General features: G+C 41.9%; 1 protein-coding gene across 4 annotated transcripts; it reads left to right on the top strand.

Moving 5' to 3' along the window:
* The first annotated feature begins 223 nt into the window (after positions 1–223).
* LOC126996033 (serine/threonine-protein kinase PRP4 homolog) lies at positions 224–19,449 on the top strand. Of its 4 annotated transcripts, none has more exons than XM_050856029.1 (18): positions 232–308; positions 3,393–3,425; positions 4,308–4,478; positions 5,882–6,134; positions 6,653–6,823; positions 8,742–9,007; positions 12,280–12,502; positions 12,668–12,918; positions 13,593–13,764; positions 14,086–14,186; positions 14,513–15,040; positions 15,463–15,579; positions 16,169–16,322; positions 16,943–17,080; positions 17,748–17,862; positions 18,057–18,163; positions 18,357–18,488; positions 18,683–19,449. In XM_050856029.1, the coding sequence occupies exons 1-18, from the start codon at positions 235–237 to the stop codon at positions 18,884–18,886; spliced, it is 3,210 nt and encodes a 1,069-aa protein (XP_050711986.1). In that variant the 5' UTR covers positions 232–234; the 3' UTR covers positions 18,887–19,449. The 4 variants fall into 4 exon arrangements, with proteins under 4 accessions (XP_050711987.1, XP_050711986.1, XP_050711985.1 ...); XM_050856028.1 differs by having other exon boundaries at positions 13,575–13,764; XM_050856030.1 differs by lacking the exon at positions 3,393–3,425 and having other exon boundaries at positions 224–308; positions 13,575–13,764.
* The last annotated feature ends 1,185 nt before the right edge of the window (positions 19,450–20,634 follow it).

The following is a 20,634-nucleotide window of genomic DNA, read 5'->3' as shown; positions in this document are numbered from 1 at the left end:
TTCTATAAAACCCTAAAACACCATTAAAAGTCAGATAGAAGGCTGGAAATAGGAAATAAAAGGTAAAATATGGAACAGTCCATTACCACCTCACCCCAGAACGTTCCCTACTCAATAAACCTCCTCTCTGCCTCCATTAAAAATACCATATAACCCCAAAACACCATTAATAGTAAGAGATAAGGCCAAAAATAGGTAATAAACGTTGGTAATAATATTTTAGGCAGTTCGTCCATGCCAGGAGGAGGCGACTCACTACACAGAGGGCCTCGCTGCATCTGCTCGCCTCATTTTTCCACCATTATGAAGTAAGCGACTTTATTTTCCACTAGTTCTTTATCTCTAAGTAATAATGAGGTAGTATTCCACAAAAGGCCCTCCATGGTAGCTCGTTGAAGGCAGGGAATAGAGAATTGTGAAGGAAAATGGTATCTTTGTTCCTTCGTATCCCTCCTTCCTGCCTTATTTTTCCACCTTTATGTAGTAAGCGGCTTTATTTTCCACTAGTTCTTTATCTCTAAGTAATAATGAGGTAGTATTCCACATTAGGCCGTCCATGATAGCTCGTTGAAGGCAGGGAATAGAGGATAATGAAGGAAAATGGTATCTTTGTTCCGTCGTATCCCTCCTTCCTGCCTTATTTTTCCACCTTTATGTAGTAAGCGGCTTTAATTTCCACTATTTCATTATCTCCAAGTAATAATGAGGTAGTATTCCACATTAGGCCGTCCATGGTAGCTCGTTGAAGGCAGGGAATAGAGGATAATGAAGGAAAATGATATGCGTGTGTGCGTATGTGTGTTGCCCTCTGCCTGTTTTTATGGGTTTTAGTGAGCCAGGGAAGGTTATGAGTGATTTTGGGACGTTTTTTTTTATTTTATCCTGTGCATGTTGGATAATGGCTGGGGTGGATGTTGGAGTCATGCAGTTTTTTTATGGTCCTCGGTGATGCTGCAGTCGTGGCAGGAAAAGACGATAAATTTCCACAGCATCTTGATCTGTGTGTGTGTGTGTGTGTGTATGAGCAGCCTCAGGGTCAAGGAAGAGGTTAGACCCAGGAGAGGTGTGGTAGTGGTATGGTTGAGACCTATGATCAAACTCCAGAATTACACCCACTTGAATATGGTGCACTGTTAGTTTGTTGAATTGTTATATTTTATCTTTAGAGGTGGAGATATAGGTATTGTGTCCAAAGTTTGCCTGTCTCACTCCAAAGGACACCTTTGTGCTATATGAGTACCTCTTGCACATACAACCCATAGATATTGCTTTGCCATCATAAATTACTTGTTTATGAGATGCGTTTCCAAAAATATGATGTGGAGGGGAGATTTGTTTCCAAAAGTATGATCTGGGGCGGAATATATCGAGGGATTTATTTATGTTTATTGCATTTTCACAGTTGGGTACAGGTTAGGTTAGATTTAATTGAGTTAGATCAGGTTTGGTAAAATTTTTTTGTTTCATCAGGTTAGGTTAGATTTAGTTGAGTTAGATAAGTTAGGTTAGATTTAGCTTGATCAGATTTGATTGTTTACAATAAAAATGTTATACACTTTGTGCTGTCATTGGTTGTTGCACTGCAGCTGCCTGGCATACTTCTGGTATTTTAGTTTTACCAAATCTTTTTTTAGTTGTTAGGGAAGGTCCATGGTGGTCTAATAAAACATCTTCATTGAACTTATGCTATAAGGCCTTACTGCGCTTGACTTTCTACTCCAGCTCACCTCCATGCTGTCAAAGTTTTTAGGGCAAGTTAACAGGTACCTTTATTCATTGTAGTGCAGTGGTTAGCACTCCCAGTTATGAATCTGTGGGTCTGGGTTCAAATTCCAGCTTGGACAGTTGGAGTACAGCACACCCAGCTATTTGTCCTCCCTTTTGGGCTGGTTGATAAATGAGTACCTGGGGAAAACTTAATTTTGATGAGTTTTGATTTGAATGTTATTATATTGTTATTTGTTTCATGGAAATCACAAACTAGTGGGTAAAACTACCGAACAACTACTTCTCCCCCTCCACCACTCCAGCCCCCCCTACCCCCAACACAAGCCTGGGGACCTGTGGCAAACCGGGGTTTTGGGGGTGGAGGCAAAGTCACTGAAAAATGGGCTTCCAAAATTTCCCTAAAAAAATCCCTAAAATAGGGAAAAGTCGCTGGTCTTGAAAGTAAGGAAAGTCCCTAACGTAATATCTTGTAATATATTACAACATAACCTAGCAGCTGCTGCAGCCGGTCTGTTGACAAGTGTCAGGCTTCTCATTGAATGATCAGTGTAGTGGAACCCCCCCACCCTCACGACCACTACCACTGCCCAAATCCGTCCCGCGGTGCATAATTTTCGAAGGCCCACACCTCATGTCGAATATTTTTAAACTACCCCAACCAAACTTTACATAACCTAACCTCTAATGGGGGGCCCCCTCTACCCCCCTCTTAATCAAGGAGGGCTGTGCCCCCCCTGGAGCCCCCCCACATTATAAGCTAGAGAAGAAGACCCTAGAAGTATAGCAACTCTAGGGAAATGTCATGTCGAATATATTTCAACTACCCCAACTGAACTTTACATAACCTAACCTCTAACAGGGGCTTTGCCTCCCTCGACCCCCCTCCTAACCAAGGGTGGGCTGCGCCCTCCCTGCCCCCCTCCCCCTTCCCCCCCCCACACACATTATAACCCCCTAGGGAAAAAGACCCTAAAGTAGAGCAACTCTAGGGAAATGTCAAGTTTCATTTCTAATGGACAAAAATAATCATGCAATATTCACTGAGAAGGGAGGTGGGATCCAAGAATCCAGTCAACAATTACATATGGTACAATACTGACGGTTAACCCGTCCACTTCTGCCAAGTTGATGCTAGATCATTGTTACCGAGTACTTTGGGGTACAGAATAAAACCGATTTGTGACAGCTGTCATCCAGCCCTGCAGTTTCACCATGTTCTTGAACACACTCTGGCTCCAGTTACAGTTCTTCTTTTTCTTTGACCGGCTGTTCCGTTTCTGACAGCGCCATAATTTCCTATTTAAGTCTAGCGTAGCCCGTCGTTCACACACCTCACAATTCTTAGCTTTCAAAATTTGTTTATGGCACACACAGATATTGAATAAATCCTTTGGATCAACAGATATTTCTTGTAAAAGTCCAAAATCCCCAGGTCACATAGGGGGCTTAGTGGTGCAGTGGTTAGCACACTTGTCCCACAACCGAGAGAGCCCGGGTTCGATTCCCGGGCAGAGTGGAAAAATTTGGACGGCTTTTCTGATACCCTACGCCCCTGTCCACTCCTGGGATCTGTTCCCTTCTATAATTCCTTCCCCTTCTGTCTCTCTCCGGCATATGACCACAGACGTTGCGCCGACTTAATGAAACTTTCCAACTTTCCCCAGGTCACAATCCACACTGGCCGCCATCACAGCTAGGTACGTGAGACTGACCATTTGCGTGACAGAGGTCGAGAGGCACACAGGCCGGCAGATTGATACATGATGGCAGGGTATAGTTAATTTAAATACGTATATTAAACTGATGCGAATGGTTGTTATTATTAGCCAGATTATAGAGAATGAGCTAACGGTGACCAGATACGTAACGTTGTCTCATGAGAATCATAGGGATAATTACATATAGCAGGGATTTCTAACACACGAACTACATGCTACGGTGTCATATCAAGGTGTTAAGAGGCTCAGTCTGCTTAGCCCTCGTGAAACCACAACACTGGACGTAGAATTTCAATGCAACTCTGTTGATTTCAATGACGTTTACTAATGACAACGGTGCTCTGAAACTTTCACTAATGTGAAGCAAATAAAGTATCCTATGCACTCTGCATGCTATTTTTTCGGTATATTAGAAGCAGTAGTTAGCTAGATTAACTAACTGGTGGATTGCACCAGACATGGCTATCAGATTAATTCAAAATACATCAAAACTACCAGAAAAAAGAGTTTTGTCCATAAAGTCGAAGGATGCTGTTTACCAGAAATTTACTGGTAATCATTTAACTTAAATGACACACTGGCCCTTAGTCACGGGGTAATGGGATATTTCCTGCCACAGGCTGAAGGGGCAGTGTGAAGATGAGCACCGAGGCCCTCAACCTTACCTTTGTTCTTTCATCCCTTTCACTGGTTAACTCTGGAACAGCCTTCATTCATCTGTATTTCCACCTTTTTATGCTTAGAACTCTGTTATGAGGAGAGTATCACGACATCTTTCTGACTGAATCTGACCTTCTTTGGTGAAAATAAAAATTGTAACATCACTGTGATGAAATTTAATGCCCTCCTTCTTTCCTTCAGCTCAGAGGAAATCAGTCTGTCCAGCCTGTCAGGGGAAGAGGAGGGGAAGGTGGGTGAGGAGGAAGGACTACGTCTGCGCTCAAGGGACCACCGACACAAGCACAAGAAGAAGCACAAGAGGCACTCACACAAGCACAAGCACCGCCACAAGTCCTCCTCCAGGAAAGAAAGGTAAGAGAGAATGTGTGTCGGCTCATTTTGCTTCAAAAGGAATCATCACATCACATTTGTTCATCATTTAGTATACTTGATGTGGCTTGCTTGACAAGATGTAGAGTTACCAGGCACAAACTACCCCATTCAAGAACAGCAAGGAAATAAATCTTTTTGGAGAATAAGAATTAAAGTTTCTGATAAACTATTAGGGATGCACCGATGTATCGGTATCGGTGGTATTGACACATTTTAAGAGTATCGGTATTGGTATCAGCTGATTTTCTGCTGATACTACCGATACTTGAAGGAGTTTTGTACATCACATGTCACTCTTAAATAATTTTGTTCAATAGAAATTGGATTTTCTAAGTTGTTGAAAAAATATTAGAAAAGTGTAATTATCTAGTATCATGATACTACATAGTTTGAAATTTCCCGCGATTTAATTTTCATCACTTTAAACGATAAGATTCATATTACTTTGAATAAAAGGTATATAATACTTAGTATACAGCATAACTGGGCACGATAACAGAAAACCTTATTCTCGATAACTGATAACTGATAATGGAAAACCTTATCGGTGATAACCGATATTTGTTAACTGGAGACACAAATATAGGTGATAACCGATAACCGATACCCGATATAAATCCACAATTCCGATGCTAGCTAGCGATAAGTCCGATAGGCGAAAACGATACTATATTGATATTTCAAATAAAAAAAACATAGATGAATTCAAATTTTCATTATCTGTATTTTAGAAAACTTACAAAACCTGAAAACCACACGTTAACACGTACATATGGACGGTAATACAAGGAACGCCTGAACCTTGTTGTGTTATGTGGCGTCCCCGCCGTCAAAAGCTGGCGCTTTTTTTTACAAATACTGGTCTCTCTTGAACGGCGCATGCTCAGACCAGCAAACATAGAGCTGTACGTACAGTCTCACAAAGCTTTTTAACACTTCCCGTCTATAATGGAACAACGAGTAATGGGTCTTTTTTTAACATTTGATATAGCCCTTTAGCTGCTGGAATTGTTGCATGAATAAAAATCAGTGCGTAGGTATCGGTATCGGTCAAATATTGGGGTATCGGTATCGGTCAAAATTTCGGTATCGGTACATCCCTATAAACTATGGTGGTATGTAAGAACTGTCCAAATGTTTTCATGAGCTTGCCAAGCCAGGAAATTTAAGTACTTCACATTATTTAAGATGAAACAAATTATTCCAATTTCTTTATATATAACTATTGGAAATAGCAGATTTTCAAAGCTACTTCTGTCTAAAGGGTTGCTCTAGACTTCTTTTAAAAGTAAAAAATTACATAAATAGTTATTCCTTAGCTGGTAATAATAATTGTAATAATAATAATAATAATAATAATATTTTCATCATGACTGGTTCAGAAGACACAAGAAGCACCGCAGCAAACACCGCCACAAAGACTCTGAGAGTGACAGCGCTGAGTCCAATGAGGTCGACCTGGAGCTCATTGATGACTTGCTGGAGAAAAGCCTCAAACCAGAAGACTCTGCAGCTGCCAGCGCTGACACCCCAGCCCAGGCCAGGGATGTGGAGATATTGCGGGCGTCTGCGGGTAACGGCATTGTGGAGTCGATGAAGATTGTCGTCAATAACCGCAATGGAAGCAAGGAACAGGTGATCAGCAGCATTACATATAGCTTAGATACAGAGCATGCATGTCACTATAGTCTCTAGTTTTGTGTAGGTAAGATTTACTGTAATTTAAAGCTTCTCATCCTCTGATTTACCTTTGATGGAGAATAGATATTGCTCAGGGATCAAAAATGTAAACAAATGACTTGTTATTATACAAAAATATGGAATATGCACTACGTAAGGGACATCTCCAGAATATTTAGGAGAGTCGGTCCAAAAATAGTGTAGAGGAGTTGTGAAATAAAGAAGTTAAATATATGACACAGAAAACAGAGTAAAGTAGTTCCATGAAGTTTTTCCATATTGATAAGAGGACTGACTTGACAAGGAATATTTGTTAGAGTTCCAGCCAGACCCTGAGGCATTCATCTGCTTAGTCAGCTACTCCCAGTGATTAGAGAAAAGTCAGATAAATCCCCAAATTTGACCCAGAGTTGTTATTAAGATAAGGTAGCTTGTGCTGAGTGCTTATTTGAGGCCGATGTCTCACCCCACAGCCGGTCACAGTGTCCAGCAGCGAGGAGGACATGGGGGGCATGGAGCTTGGCGTGAGCAATGACGAGAATTCCCGGGAAACCTCACGTCGGGCGGAGGAGTTCTGTCTTGACTCCTCGGACTTCCTGCACATTGACGAGGACCTCAACTTGGAGGAACTAATGAAGCAGAAGGTGGGTGGTTGCTATCTTCTTCATATTTGTTTCTTCTTTTCCTCCTCTTTTCTTTACTCTTCACATGAAATGTCCACATCTACAAGCATTTTCTGGCTGTGACCATGGTTAACCTTCTCGCGCATGATGACGCGTTTCACGTCATCAAAGGGTAAAAGGTCCTGGCGCACGATGACGCGAAATGCGTCATAAAAGTTAAAAAATTGATTAGAAATTAAGTTTTTGGTGAAAGCGTCATTTGTTGGGACAAGTTTCTTAATGGTAACATATGGCAACCTTTCTTAGGAGCGTAGATGAGGAACTTTGAGTGATTTTTAGTTGTTAGCCTACTCTGACGGGAAAGGAAAAAAATACAGTTTTCTCAGTGTAACTCAGGAACTAATAGGCATATGAGGATTTTGAGGATGCCATTAGAATCCTCACTAAATTCTGCTTCGAAACATATATTCGGCTAAAAAAGTTGTCCCACAAAATTTCAAGTTAGCGAGTGGGGAAGAGGTGGTAGTTAGGATTTATTGTCTACAATACTCTATACAGAGACTCGAAACAAGTTTGTATTATTTATATATATATATATTTTCCTCTATTTTTATTTCTGCATGTTCTAGTACAAGTCTTTATGAAGCCATTGATACCAAATTTATTGGGGTACGATATATCTGTGAGGGTAAAATACATCTGGGAATGTAATGTATCGCGACGGCAAAAAAAGGGCCGGTCGGGCCTGAAAAATGCATGGTGAGTGGAATAGAAACTTATTGGAAACTTACGGTGCGCGAGAGGGTTAAGAGTAATTATGATTCAAAATTGACTAAGTATTTCAGCTATAACACACCAAAGAAAAAAAAAATACTGTGGAAATTGCTCCAAAAAATATGTAAATATGGTATCATTAAATGCAAATATGGTGATGAGTAAATTAGTATTCCCAAGGTTAACAGTACTTGGTTAATAGGGTCATGGGTAGTTTAGTGTAAGTGTAGTAAATATTTACCAAGTATCTATAGTTTTGTCAGTGTGACAATCCAAGGCCAAAACATGGAAGGCCGTTATTTTGGAGTTAGTTCACCAGCGGATATCAACATGATAACAGCTCTTGCTGGTGTCTCCTCTATCACAGACTCACTTAGTTTCTCATCTATAAGAATTTACTTTTAACAAAACAAGGCTGATTGCACAGCACTGAAATGCCTGGCTTGCCAAATAGCTCTGATTCACTCAACATCAGTACGTCCAGCTGTTACCTACATTAATGAATGATTGCCTCAACATCAACAATGCTCCCTCAGTATCCAGAATATCAACTAAGTTCTTGTATTTCTGGCCAGAATTCAGTCTTAGGCTGATGTATGATCTAGGGAGCTTTATAAGTTTGATTCATTATTTTGTCAATGTGTGGCTCAGTGTGTTCCATTTAATCATTCATTTACCACACTTTAAATCCCCACACAGAATTTCAACATCTTGGTGCCTGGAGTGAGTATCTTCTTAAGCAGGCAGTGCTTAGGTGTCATTAATTATTGGACAGCATATGGGTCTCAGTAAATGTTTTGAAGTATCCCGCAGGTTCAGGAATAATTACGTGGTGCTTCAATGGCCTCATGACCTTACCAAAATAGTAACATTCTCCTATAAAGGTGTCTTCTATAGAAAATCCAGCAGGTATCCTGTCCCGAGGTACTAATACCCTGAAATTGACAACAGGATTATAGTTTAAGGGTTTTAGCTGGCTCTTGAATAGTGGGAATTGGCCTGAGCAGAAGGCTTACACTGTGTCTGAGGTGTCTGAAGATACAATAATGGATCCAATCTTAGTTCCTGATTCTGTAATTGATGTGTCCTACTTACAAACTTTTGTTCCTACCCAGAACTACTGAGAAGTACGTAATCCCCATCTTTCTCTTTCTCCCTCCTCCAGGCGGCTCTTCAGGCATGTCTTGGGGCGTACATGAGTGACGTGGAGGAGGAGGAACCAGCGCCACCTGCAGCAGCAGTGACAACCACTACAAAGGCAGCACAGGAGCCCTCAGCAGCTCCCCAAAAAGCCCCCGCACCAGTCCCAGCCGTGGAGAAGAAGCCGCCCCAGGAGGTGTTTACTATTGAAGACTCTGATGATGCGGAGCCTAAGCGGAAGGAAAGGAAGAAGGAGAGGGAGTCCAGGCCCAAAAAACGGAAGCGAAGCAGGTACCTGAAGCCTATGGCCCATCCCTCCTTCCCTCCCTCCCCTCCCAAAGGCACTTTTTTATATCTATTTGTCTATTTTAGATGTTCACAAGTGCCTTTTTTCTGTTTTTTCCAATCTCTCTCACTCTGTCACTTGTCACACAGGCTTTTCTGAAACTGGTAACGAAAGAGGAGAATTGGGCTTTTTTTTTAAAGATCTGTATTGACTTGTGAAAGTGTTAGGTTTAGGATTTTTTTAGGGCAGTACAATAATCCATAGTAGAGTGATAAGTCATTCCTTTCTTAAGTATTTAAACTTGGATGAATATTGTCGAGATGATAAATACCAAGATGCTGACGATGCTTCATGTTCAGTGAAAAAGGTTCCCAGAGAGTTTGTCTTAGCTTGGTGATGGAGATTCCTTATTATTGGGTGACCCCCTGTTATCTCTTTATTTTTGTAAGATGTAGGGAAGGTAGCTACTCAATAGACCTTAAAACTTACAAAAAGAGAATCGAATCCTTACTACTACTGCTACTACTATTACTACCCCTTCAAGCGCCTCGGTAAATGACATGTGTTTGAGCGTTCTAGCGATGCTCCCTTCCTTGGTGGCTGTGTTGCTGCGGTTGGTGGTGGTGTTGGTGGTGGTGGTGGCGCTGGGTGGGCCGAGTGTCCTGCCGGTTAGCCGTAAAGTATTACCAACCAGGTACTGAGTATATTCTGCTGATGCCCCCAGTGTGTGTGTGTGTGTGTGTGTGTGTGTGTGTGTGTGTGTTGGCGTGCATATGTGTGTGTACATGTGTGTGTGCATGCATGTGTGCTTGTGTGTGTTGGCGTGTGTATGTGTGTGTACGTGTGTGTGTGCATGCATGTGTGCTTGTGTGTGTGTGTATGTGTGTATGTGCGTGTGTGTGTGTGCGTGCGTGCGTGCATATCCACATGCATGTGTGTGCAAGGAAGAGAGAGGGAGAGAGAGAGAAAGAGAGAGAGAGAGAGAGAGAGAGAGAGAGAGAGAGAGACTGCATGTTTCATATGTGTGTGTGTGTGTGTGTGTGTGTGTGTGTGTTTACTTCCAGCATAGTTTGATAGCGGTGAGTTCAGTGGTGTTTATGCAAACGAGTTGGTCAATCTCTGAGGCAGGGAATCTAAGCTCTTGTTTGTTTTTCCACTGTTAGAGAGGTTAGGGTGACCTCCACATTTTCATATTTCTCATCATTTATTTATTAGTTTTCTTTCATGTTGGATTTCTTCCCGGTTTTCCAAATCACTTATCATGTCACAGTCTTTCAAATGCACAAAGCAAAAATGAGCAAATCAAATTCATGCCCTTCCCCCTTCACTTTTGATATTCATTTAGGTGTTCATTTTGTTTTGTTGTAACTGCCTCACTCTCCTTTTAAGCCTGTGGAGTTGAAATAACGGAACAATTACAAGAGAGCCTCTCTTTAATTTAATGTGAAGGGAGAACTTTGTGCCACATTATTATAGTGAGTAGGTAATGAGTCAAGTCATTTTATGGATAAAAAAGTAGGTTAAACCTCCCTAGCTAAATGTCACTAATTACTGGCTGCGGGCTTCACTGTTTACAGGCTTAGTGTGGAGCTGAACCCACACCAGCTCTGCCCTGTCAACAGAGGCGTAAGTACCCGGGCAAAGGGTAGTGGCTTATTATGACGGTGGTAACGACTTCTTTGGTGTCTATCAACCACGGGAGAGCAAGGAAAACATTAGTGTTCTACTTGACATCACAGCCCCTCACCCCAGCTCCCCACGTCTCCTAAATCCCTCTCTGTTGCATAACAAAATCAATGGGGTTTCTCTTGGTGTTTCCCCCATGCTTCCCATGTCTTAATACATTTGGAATGTGTATTATTATATTTGGGAATCCTAAAGAAGTTATAGGAGAATAATTCAAAATCCAATGAGAAAAGCTTGCTCCATTATAATTAGCTCATATCTATAAATTGTCTCAATGGTAGGACTGTACAACAACCAGAGCTGGACCCTATCTTGCCACTAGTCACCCACTATTGTCAGTTACAAAAAGATCTTGTTTAGTCAGAAGCTTTTCACGGCATTTCCCATCCCACCTCCATGCATGTTTATCTTCCATACATCTCCATTACCTAACACAGCTAGTGATGCTTCTTCAAGCTTTTTTTATCTGTGTGTTTGTAGACATTTTATGTCCCAGAGCAAACAGTACTGAAGGCTGCTTTTGGTGGCTGTCTTGGGACACTGATTGCTCACTCTTGGGATGTGTTGGGCACATGGAAGGCTGCAGAGTTGTCAGTGCAGTTCTTGGTTTCCAGAAGTCTCTTTATAAACTGGATTCTTTAGGAATTTTATGTAGTTAAATCCTGTTCATAGATTATTCAATAATTTTATTCATAGGGAAAATACAGTTACGATGGAGAGGAACTGTGAGGAAGTTTTGTAAAATATTGAACTAAACATCCTCCTTGGTGCAGTGTGGAGCAGTGTGCGGCGTGTCATAACTGAGGGAGCATTGATCTGATCCGTGGAGGGACGGAACTCAGTCACTAACACATTGGCCAAACTATCAGGGTCTCCTGAAAATAAATATTAACATGAAATTCACTGTCCTTGTGAGTTGCCAGTTTCAGAAATATTCCTGTTTTGTTTCATATGTCATTCCACTTTTAGGTATATTGCTGTTCAATTTCAAAGTTTCCTTCCACACAGAAGGGGAAGTTAGATGTTATGAGTGTGGGGAAGGAGGTGTATGGGGATGCACTGTAGAAACTTCCTAATGATCCCAAGAATATGTAAGGAAAATGGATCAAAGGAATGTAACTTACCTTATGAAGCCCATGGGGCCATTCATGAATTACTGAATGGATTATTTCTTACACATTTCATTATGCAAAAATAACAGTATCACTACACTAGCATTGGGGCAGGACTATCAGCAAAGATACATATCTCTGTCATGAATATATTGTAGCACTGAAAGTGGTATCCAACTTAAGTTTATTGAAAGTTCAAATAGTCATTTAAATAAGGGTTGAACATAATGAATTACATCCACTATCAAAAGGAAGACATTATAATAGTTAGATTGGGCGTTTTGGGGTTAAAAATAGCTGTGCAGGTAGAATAAAGATGCTTTTGTATATGAGTGACTGCAAAGCTTTCCTTTTTTTCAAACTTAATTGACTAATGTTTTGTTGCAGGTTAGCAGATGACTTCCACTTAAATCTGACATCTCCAACTTCTACCTCAGACTCAAGGCAAATTTTGTTTTTTCCCAAATCCTTTCCTTTAGGTCTAGAGGAGAGGCGGAGGAGAAGGATAAAAAGGTACGGAGGGAGAGAGACAGACGAGACAGGGACAGGAAGGAAGAAGGAGGCACCAGGAGGGAACACCGGAGGGACAGAGACAAGGGCGCTGGCCATGAGAGGACGAGGTTGGTGGTGGACGAGCAGAAGGACAGGAGTCGGGAGAAGAGCCGAGAGAGGAAGGAGAAGGAGCGGCAGATGAGGGAGAAGGTAAGTACTTAGTGATTGATAAAACAAAGTTAATCACTAGCACAGTAGAAGTGTCACTGATTGTATTTTGTTATTCTATTTCCTGTAAGTTAGTGTTAAAAGAATACACCAAAGGAACACTGAGCATAAGTGGTTGTATCATATCTGTGTCTTTTATCTGTACAGCTGCAGAAGGAGCAGGAGAAGAGAGAGAGAGAGTGGCAGGAGCGAGAGGAACGGAGGAAGAGGGAATGGGAGAAGAGGATGGAGGAGAGGAAGGAGAGAGAGCGGCAGCGGGAGGAGAGAATCAAGGAAAGGGCGGACAGCAGGGACAGAGATCGGGACCGTCGGCGTGATGATAACCACCGGGACAGAGACAGAGACAGGGACAGGGACAGGGACCGCGACAGAGACAGAGATCGCGACAGAGACAAGAAGTAAGTGCAGAGTTTATTTGTGTGATTTTGGCTAGTGGTAAGGAACTAGCAGAGGGTCATGTAGTTGATAAGAAATTGACATGCCTGCTTCCATTGCTGTAGAAATATAAATAGCAGTCATATTTTTTTCTGTTTTTGTTGGCTTTGAGCTGCTGCCATTCTTGTAAAAAAAAGTAATAGATAAAACCTCTTCAAGTTAGGGGATAAGTTGAAGAGTTAGCTCATATTTGCTAGTAGGAAATAAGCATGATGAAATAAGATGATTTTTATAGAATAGAGTCAACGCTACTATTGTTATGTACCAAAAGGAGTGTAAATGCAGCCTGACACTCCTATATCTGTGCTAAAACCAGAGAGAAAGATGAATGAGAATGGATAACTATATACTCATAATGAAAACTTGCTACCATCATGCATTTTCATCACTTTGTCATATCACACTTCTTCCCCATCTTTGTAATCCCTTGATCCCTAATGTGGTCGTCTGCTTGTAACTGTTGTCACGAGTAGCGTCTGTCATCTGCATCCTCTTCCTTCAGACACAGCTGCCTCATGTCTCTCAATTCCACTCATACCCTCACTAAGTAGCAACAGATCATCATCCTCCCCCAATGCGAGTGGCGTATAGAGTAACCCGAGAACACCCACTCACACAGGCAGGATCTTGATTACAGTAGGAACCGGGAGATCGACCGTGAGAGGGAGAGGCAAAAGGAACTCATCTTTGGGAAGGCCAAAGAGTCCTCCTCAGACTCAGATGCTGAAGACATTGACTTTGATGATGAGGAGGAAGAGGAGGAGCAGAAGATCGAGCGCATGAGAAAGCAGAGGGAGCAGTTGTACAAGGTTAGTGTTGGGGTTTGGTGATAGTAAGAGAAGTGTTGGCTAGACAGTTTATATTTCTTTCTTCAAAATTCTTGCTCATATTGTCTCTGATCTCTTTGAGTAGTTTTTTTATTTTGAAAATCAGCTCAGTTCTTCTAATATGGTTGAGCTGAAGGTCATATACAGTGATGAAAAGTGCTGACAGAACTTTACAGAATATTTAGTAGAGTGAAATGGACTTTTTATCACCACAAAAGACTCACTAAAACAAGTCATTTCAGAAACATTTAGAAAAGTAAGGAAATTTTTGCCCTCCACTTACTAATGTTTTCGACTCTTCAGAAACTTGGCCTGGAGAGGGACTCATCACAGGTCACGCCAGCGAGCAGCGGGTTTCCTTCCGCCACCAACACCCCGAGGGACTCCCCTGCACCCCCCTCCAGGTATGTACACATCGGGGGGGAGTGCGTGGAATCTGTAAACATTGCAGGATGCATGTTTTGTGAATAACCTCAGACCTAACTACACCAATGCATACACGCCTCGCATCCTGTCTGTCATACCCATTGCGCAACAGCAAACGAGTATGAAGTAACAAAGAAATAATGAGCCCATTGTTCATTAAACCTTTTTCTGTAAAGACTGTGATATTTTAGCTAAAAAGCAGAACAACTGAAATAAAAGAGGAGAATAAAGTATATGGAACAGTACCTAGATAACACCTCAGGGAAATAACAGTATCAAAATATAAGATCACTTTTATTTTCAGACCTCCATCACTTGCCAGATCAACAACAGATGCCCTTGCTACCTCCAGCCCAGCCAGGTCAAGGTCAGGTTCCCCAAGGTCACAGTCACAAGCCTCCTCCAGCAGAAGCAGCAGCAGAAGCAGAGATGGAGAAGACAAAGAGGATGAAGAAGAGAAGGAGAGGAAAGGAGAAGCAGCAGCAGCAGCAGCAGCAACAGCAGCAGGCACTAGAAGCAACAGCAACAGCAACAGCCTTGGGCACAGCAGGAATGGTAGCAGTGAAGAGGATAAGGAGAACCAGAAGCAGCAAGACAGTGACAATAAAACAGAGTCCAAGGAAGACACCAACAGTAACAAGGATGAAGAGGATATGCCAGAAAAAGATAAGGGCAAAAAGGACATGTTTTCAGATATGTTTGGAGAGAACTTTGCCGTGGACAAGCTTGGCGACATTCACCAGGGGGCTGCAGAGAACCCTAACCTCAATGACAACTGGGATGATGCAGAGGGCTACTACAGAGTGAGGATTGGTGAAGCGCTGGACACAAGGTGAGTCAGTCTTAGTGATGTCAATGTCTTTTTGCAGCTTCTCTAGAGCTTTAATGAACCAGTGTCGCAGCGAGTAGCGGGCTTTTTTTTTTTTTATTAATGTTTACTTTTTTGTGCCCTTGAGCTGTCTCCTTTGCTGTAAAAAAAAAAAAAAAAAAAAAAAAGTATTAGCACATAATGACCTAGTACATTCTGGGGATAGCCATGAACTTTGCGTATATTCTAATATGTAAGTTTTATTGTCTTTTTTTGGAGTAGATTTTGCTAATTTTCTTACCTAACTTTTCATCACTAACTTATGAATGAAAAGATTTCCGTCACACAGGGAATGTCAGGCTGAATTATTCTGTCCAAAACCTGTCTTCCTCATAGTAACAGGCCTCTTCACCCATTCATCTTTCCTTGTGCTCTCCCTCCTCCAGGTACACAGTCTTTGGGTACACTGGGCAAGGTGTGTTCAGCAACGTGGTGCGGGCGAGGGACGCAGCGCGGGGAAGCCTGGACGTGGCCATCAAGATCATCAGGAACAATGAGGTCATGTGAGTATCCGTGTGTGGTGGTGTCCTTTTCCTCCTGAAGGTAACTTGCTGAAATACATTCACTGTGGTCTATTGTGTGCTTTGTGAAGGGCTTGTAATGTGGATGTTATGCCCTGTCACTAAGCAAGCCCACTTTATTACCATGTTTTTAATTTGGGTAGCTAATGGTGGTTTTAAAGATGTGGGTTAATGTTCTGGCAGATCCTCCTACTCAATTTTTTTCTTCTCGTGTGGCTTAACCAGTCCGCCGCGATTGGCACGGATTTGGCTTTCGCTGATAGCCTGGTAACATATAGTCCCAGGTCTTTCTCTGCCTCTGTGGTGGATAGTGGAGTGTTTCCCATGTGGTATTGGTGTGCTTGATATCCCCTCCCAAGGTGCAGGGCTACATTTTTCTACATTGAATTATAGCAGCCACTTTTTGTCCCACTCCTGTAGCTTGATGAGGTCTGACTGTAGGAAATCCGCAGCCAAGGGGTTAAGACCTTCCATTGTAACTGAAAGAAAATAATGTTAAGATGATGATGATAATATTTGAGGATTGTAAGAGTTATGATGGTAATGACTGACTTTTTCTTTTTGTTCCCAGGCATAAAACTGGAAAGAGGGAATTGAACATCCTCAAGACCCTGAATGATGCCGACCCGGACGACAAGTACCACTGTCTGCGACTGTTCCGGCACTTCTTCCACAAGAACCACCTGTGCATGGTGTTCGAGCCCCTCTCCATGTCGCTGAGGGAGGTGCGTGCCACATTAACGTTACCTTCCTTAACTTAAATAGTCTCACTTGCCCTTGTTATCTTGCCTTACTCATTTTATCCTGTCCCTCAGCCATATGACAGTTGTGTTGTGGCGCCATAATCACATGTCCCAATAAATCAAATCAAACCTGCCCGCCTCATCAGTATAAGAGTCTGCCTTAGAAAACTCTTGGCTGGTCCTAATAGCCTACCACACCTACACTCAATACCTCCTACAGTCTTCTCACTTTAACCATAATCAGCCATCTCCATCCATCCCAAGAAGTTTGTTATAAATCCCATACACTTCTTTGTCTTGTTACTTCTTACATGTACAAGTCCTGTCCCCCCTTGAACCCTCCTCATTTCTTAATCACAAGCCTGAGGATCTCATTATCTTTACCCTGTGTGTCCTATAGAATTTTCTAGGCTTATGTGCATCATGATAGTTCATACATTCATTGCAGTCACATTTTTTCCTACATGGATACTTTGCCTGCCCTGTTCCAGCCCTCTAAATCTATCACTGATCCATTTCCTGCTACAAGGAAATATGCATATCACAAGACACCAAGAACAGACTCATGTCTTAGGTTACTCTAATTTTATCTCCTTCAACAGGTGCTGAAAAAGTATGGGAAGGACGTTGGTCTGCATGTGAAGGCAGTGCGATCCTACACCCACCAGCTATTCTGCGCACTGAAGCTGCTTCGCAAGTGTAACATCCTCCACGCTGATGTGAAACCTGACAACATTCTGGTGAGTGGAGTGATCTGGCAGCTCAGTGAGGTGGTGAGGGTCAGTCAGTGGGTCACTCCAAAACTGGTCCATTGTGAGTGCCAACACTATAATCAGACCCAAGACTTTGTAACTACAGTGAATTTCTTACACCTTGGCAAGAGAATGTCACATGACATTAAAATAAGTAAATTATCCATTTAGAGAGATATAGGAAAATAAATGGTGTGCTTCATTCACAAGTAATAAAGATGTAAGTACTTCCAGCAGCTTCTTTCTTTGTATGTGCCTCTCTCGTGTTGGATCTAGGGGGCATGCTTGCAGTTCAAACGTAATCACAATAAAATATTGTATAGCATCTGCACAACCTTCCTATAATCTTAAGTGCTCATCATCTTACAGAACTTTGAGGGAGGGTGATACAAAGAGAAAAGAGGTGTTAGAAGTACTCTCATCTGTTTTAAGTGAAGCACATTGTTATCAGGCATTTATTCTCTTGGTATAGTGTATTTTTAAATTTGTGTTTTCTAGTAGTCACATGACATTCGCTTGCCTAACATCAATAAAGCCCTGGATCTGATTTGAGTTGCCATGGCTGCTGCTTGATCCACTGTGATGCGTGTTTGAACTTTAGGCTATCATATTTATTATTTACATATATCAATACCTTTGTTTTAATTTTTTTCAGGTGAATGAGAAGAAGCTGGTGCTGAAACTCTGTGATTTTGGTTCTGCCTCGAAGGTCACTGAAAATGAGATCACACCGTACCTGGTGGCCAGGTTTTACAGAGCCCCTGAGATCAGTAAGTCTGTCATGCTTTTGTCTTACATGAGCTAAGGAGGCCATGCAGATGCCTCGGTGTATGGGATGTGAATCATTCTTGGTAGTTCATTTATTCAACAGTTAATATTACTGCAGATGAGATATAATATTTAAGCTGCTACTAGCTACTCTGGGATTTTTATTATGCCACTCATTTCTACTCTCCTTTTTCAGTTTTAGGAATAACATATGATTTTGGGATTGATCTTTGGTCTGCTGCGTGCACCATATATGAACTCTACACAGGCAAGATCATGTTCCCTGGGAAAACCAACAACCAGGTGAGGATAACCAGAACAGGCTGTCTGGTGATAACAGGGAGATGCAAAACTGGTGATTCATTACCATGTCTCAGGTTGATGGGAAGTGAGGACAGTGGATTGTTATGTTTGATATTTATCAAGATGAGTAGTTTCTTACTTATAAAAAAATGTAATTCATATATGAAGTCTTATTGTAGAACTTATTTGTCAGATGCTCAAGTTGTTCATGGATCTGAAGGGGAAGATGCCAAACAAGGTGATCAGAAAAGGAGCCTTCAAGGACCAGCACTTTGATGTCAATTGTAACTTCCTTTACCGGGATGTGGACAAGGTCACGGAGCGGGTAAGTCACCTGTCTGCAGTATTATAAAACAGCCTTCGCTATTGCTCATTAAAAATCTGTCACAGGAGTGCCTGAGATAATTCATACATACTTCACAATTTTGGGGCAATTCAAGTACTGCTGACAGAAATAAGTTGGCAGAAAACTTTAATATTTGTGTTTTCTTTGCCTTCAAATCTTCTTTTTCCTCTTAGGAAAAGATTGTGGTCATGGCCACCATCAACCCAACACGCAACCTTCAGCACGAAATGCTGGGTGATGGGAACCTGCCTGAGGACCATGCCCGCAAGGTGTCACAGCTGAAGGACCTTCTTGAGCGTTGCCTCATGCTGGACCCCGTCAAGCGTGCCACCATCGACAACTGCCTCATGCACCCCTTCATTCGGGAGAAGATGTGAGCACTGCAGTCAATGGGTTCAAGGATTGAGGGTGCTGGCCAAGGTTGCTATGCCAGTTTATTTATTACAAGTGCAGAGAGTTAGAACTAGCCAGTGAGTGGATCAAGGGTAGTTGTCCTCCATGAGAGGGTCCTCGTCTTTGTTCATTATTTTTATACTGAGCTGCCACTAGAGGGCACTGATTTACAATTGTCATTCACCTCACAACCACAAAGGTTGTGAACTCACCAATCATACTCAAGGATAATAACCGAGTCACTGCTGCCTTGCCTGTCCAGGGGCCCATCAAGCAGATGGGTCAAGTATCCAAACACTACCTCGGCCAAGGCTTGAATTAGATGCAGCGTGATGGACAACAAATGAAGTCTATTCATGGTATGTGGCTTAAGTATGGCAAAGAAAAGGCAAAGCTTAATATGTGAATGGAAATGTATGTGTGGATGTGTAAGTGCATATATTTGTGTGTTTACAGATATATTTATAATCTTTTATGCAGTTGGATGCAGGTCAGATTGCATTTATGTGAGTAATTAAAGAAAAGAGAGTGTTGAATTTTTATCTATGTAACAAAAAGCTCAGTGTTGTTCTACTATGCTGATCAATAGCATAGAAAAAAAAATGAATTCGATGGAAAGGGAATATATGATTGTGTGTGTGTGTGTGTTGCAGGGATCACCATGCAATCCTTCAATGTGCATTATTTTTCTGTGATGGGGATATACAGCAAGGATAGTTTCATACTTTCCCTCCATGTTTTGTGAGGCCATCAGCTGTTAGTGCATAACAGCTTCTCTTGTGCATTGGTTATTATGATTATATTTAGATATCTTGAGTGTCCCCTGTCACTTTCACAAGGAAATATTTTGACAAATCACTTTAGTTTCTGTAATGAGTTACAGTGGAGAAAAACAGTACTTTATTGTGGAATTTACACAAATTGTTCAACACTGAAGAACCTTGTTTTATTAGTGTCCATAATTATGATGACCAAAACTTTTAAGTTTTATTTTATATTTGCATATGGATTTGTTTGAGGGACTTGGTGTGTGTGTGTGTGTAAATTATTGCTGCTGCTACTATGAATATGAGGTGTATTACAAGTGATGGAAAGGTGAGAAGCGGTAATGTGAAGAACTAGTGGGTCTGGGAGAGTGGGATGACGGTATGATTAAAATGTGTGTGTGTGAACATCATAATGATAGCCTACTTCTTGCAGCCTCCACCCCATGGCTGGGGAACTCGAGTGTTTTGCCGTTTAATAATCAAAGTGGCTACTTCCGATGTGTTTACGCTACTTTTTGGCAGAAGAATCTAGCCTACACTTCCTCTGCATGTATCGAAACACACGAGAAATTAATCAAGACAAGGATAGGGTATTCGCCGGCTGCCTGGGATTGACCCCGTGACCAACCTGACGTGAGAGCCACTCCTTACCGAGTCGGCCAAAGAGGTACCCCACTGGCTAAGTGGGTTATGGGAGGCTCGTTCATCCGGCATAGTCGCCGCACTACACAACTAAATCTAATATAATCTAACCTGGCTTGGCCTAATCCACCCTAACCATACCCTGGTCTGGGGTTGACCTTCAGAGGGCTCTGTACCTGGTTGCTTACTTAGTGATTACTTAAGAGGCAAGGGAACTAGTGCTCATAAGGGGATGCCGGGCATAGTTATTTTTTAAACATGTTTACGTTGCCACTGTTGATGACCCTTTCCTGGGCCTCAGAGGATCACAATCACTAACTTCC

Source organism: Eriocheir sinensis, chromosome 9 (genome assembly GCF_024679095.1).
Source record: "Eriocheir sinensis breed Jianghai 21 chromosome 9, ASM2467909v1, whole genome shotgun sequence".
Lineage (NCBI taxonomy): Eukaryota > Metazoa > Arthropoda > Malacostraca > Decapoda > Varunidae > Eriocheir > Eriocheir sinensis.
The sequence above is the reverse complement of the archived record's forward strand: the minus strand, read 5'-3'. Positions and strand labels throughout refer to the sequence as shown.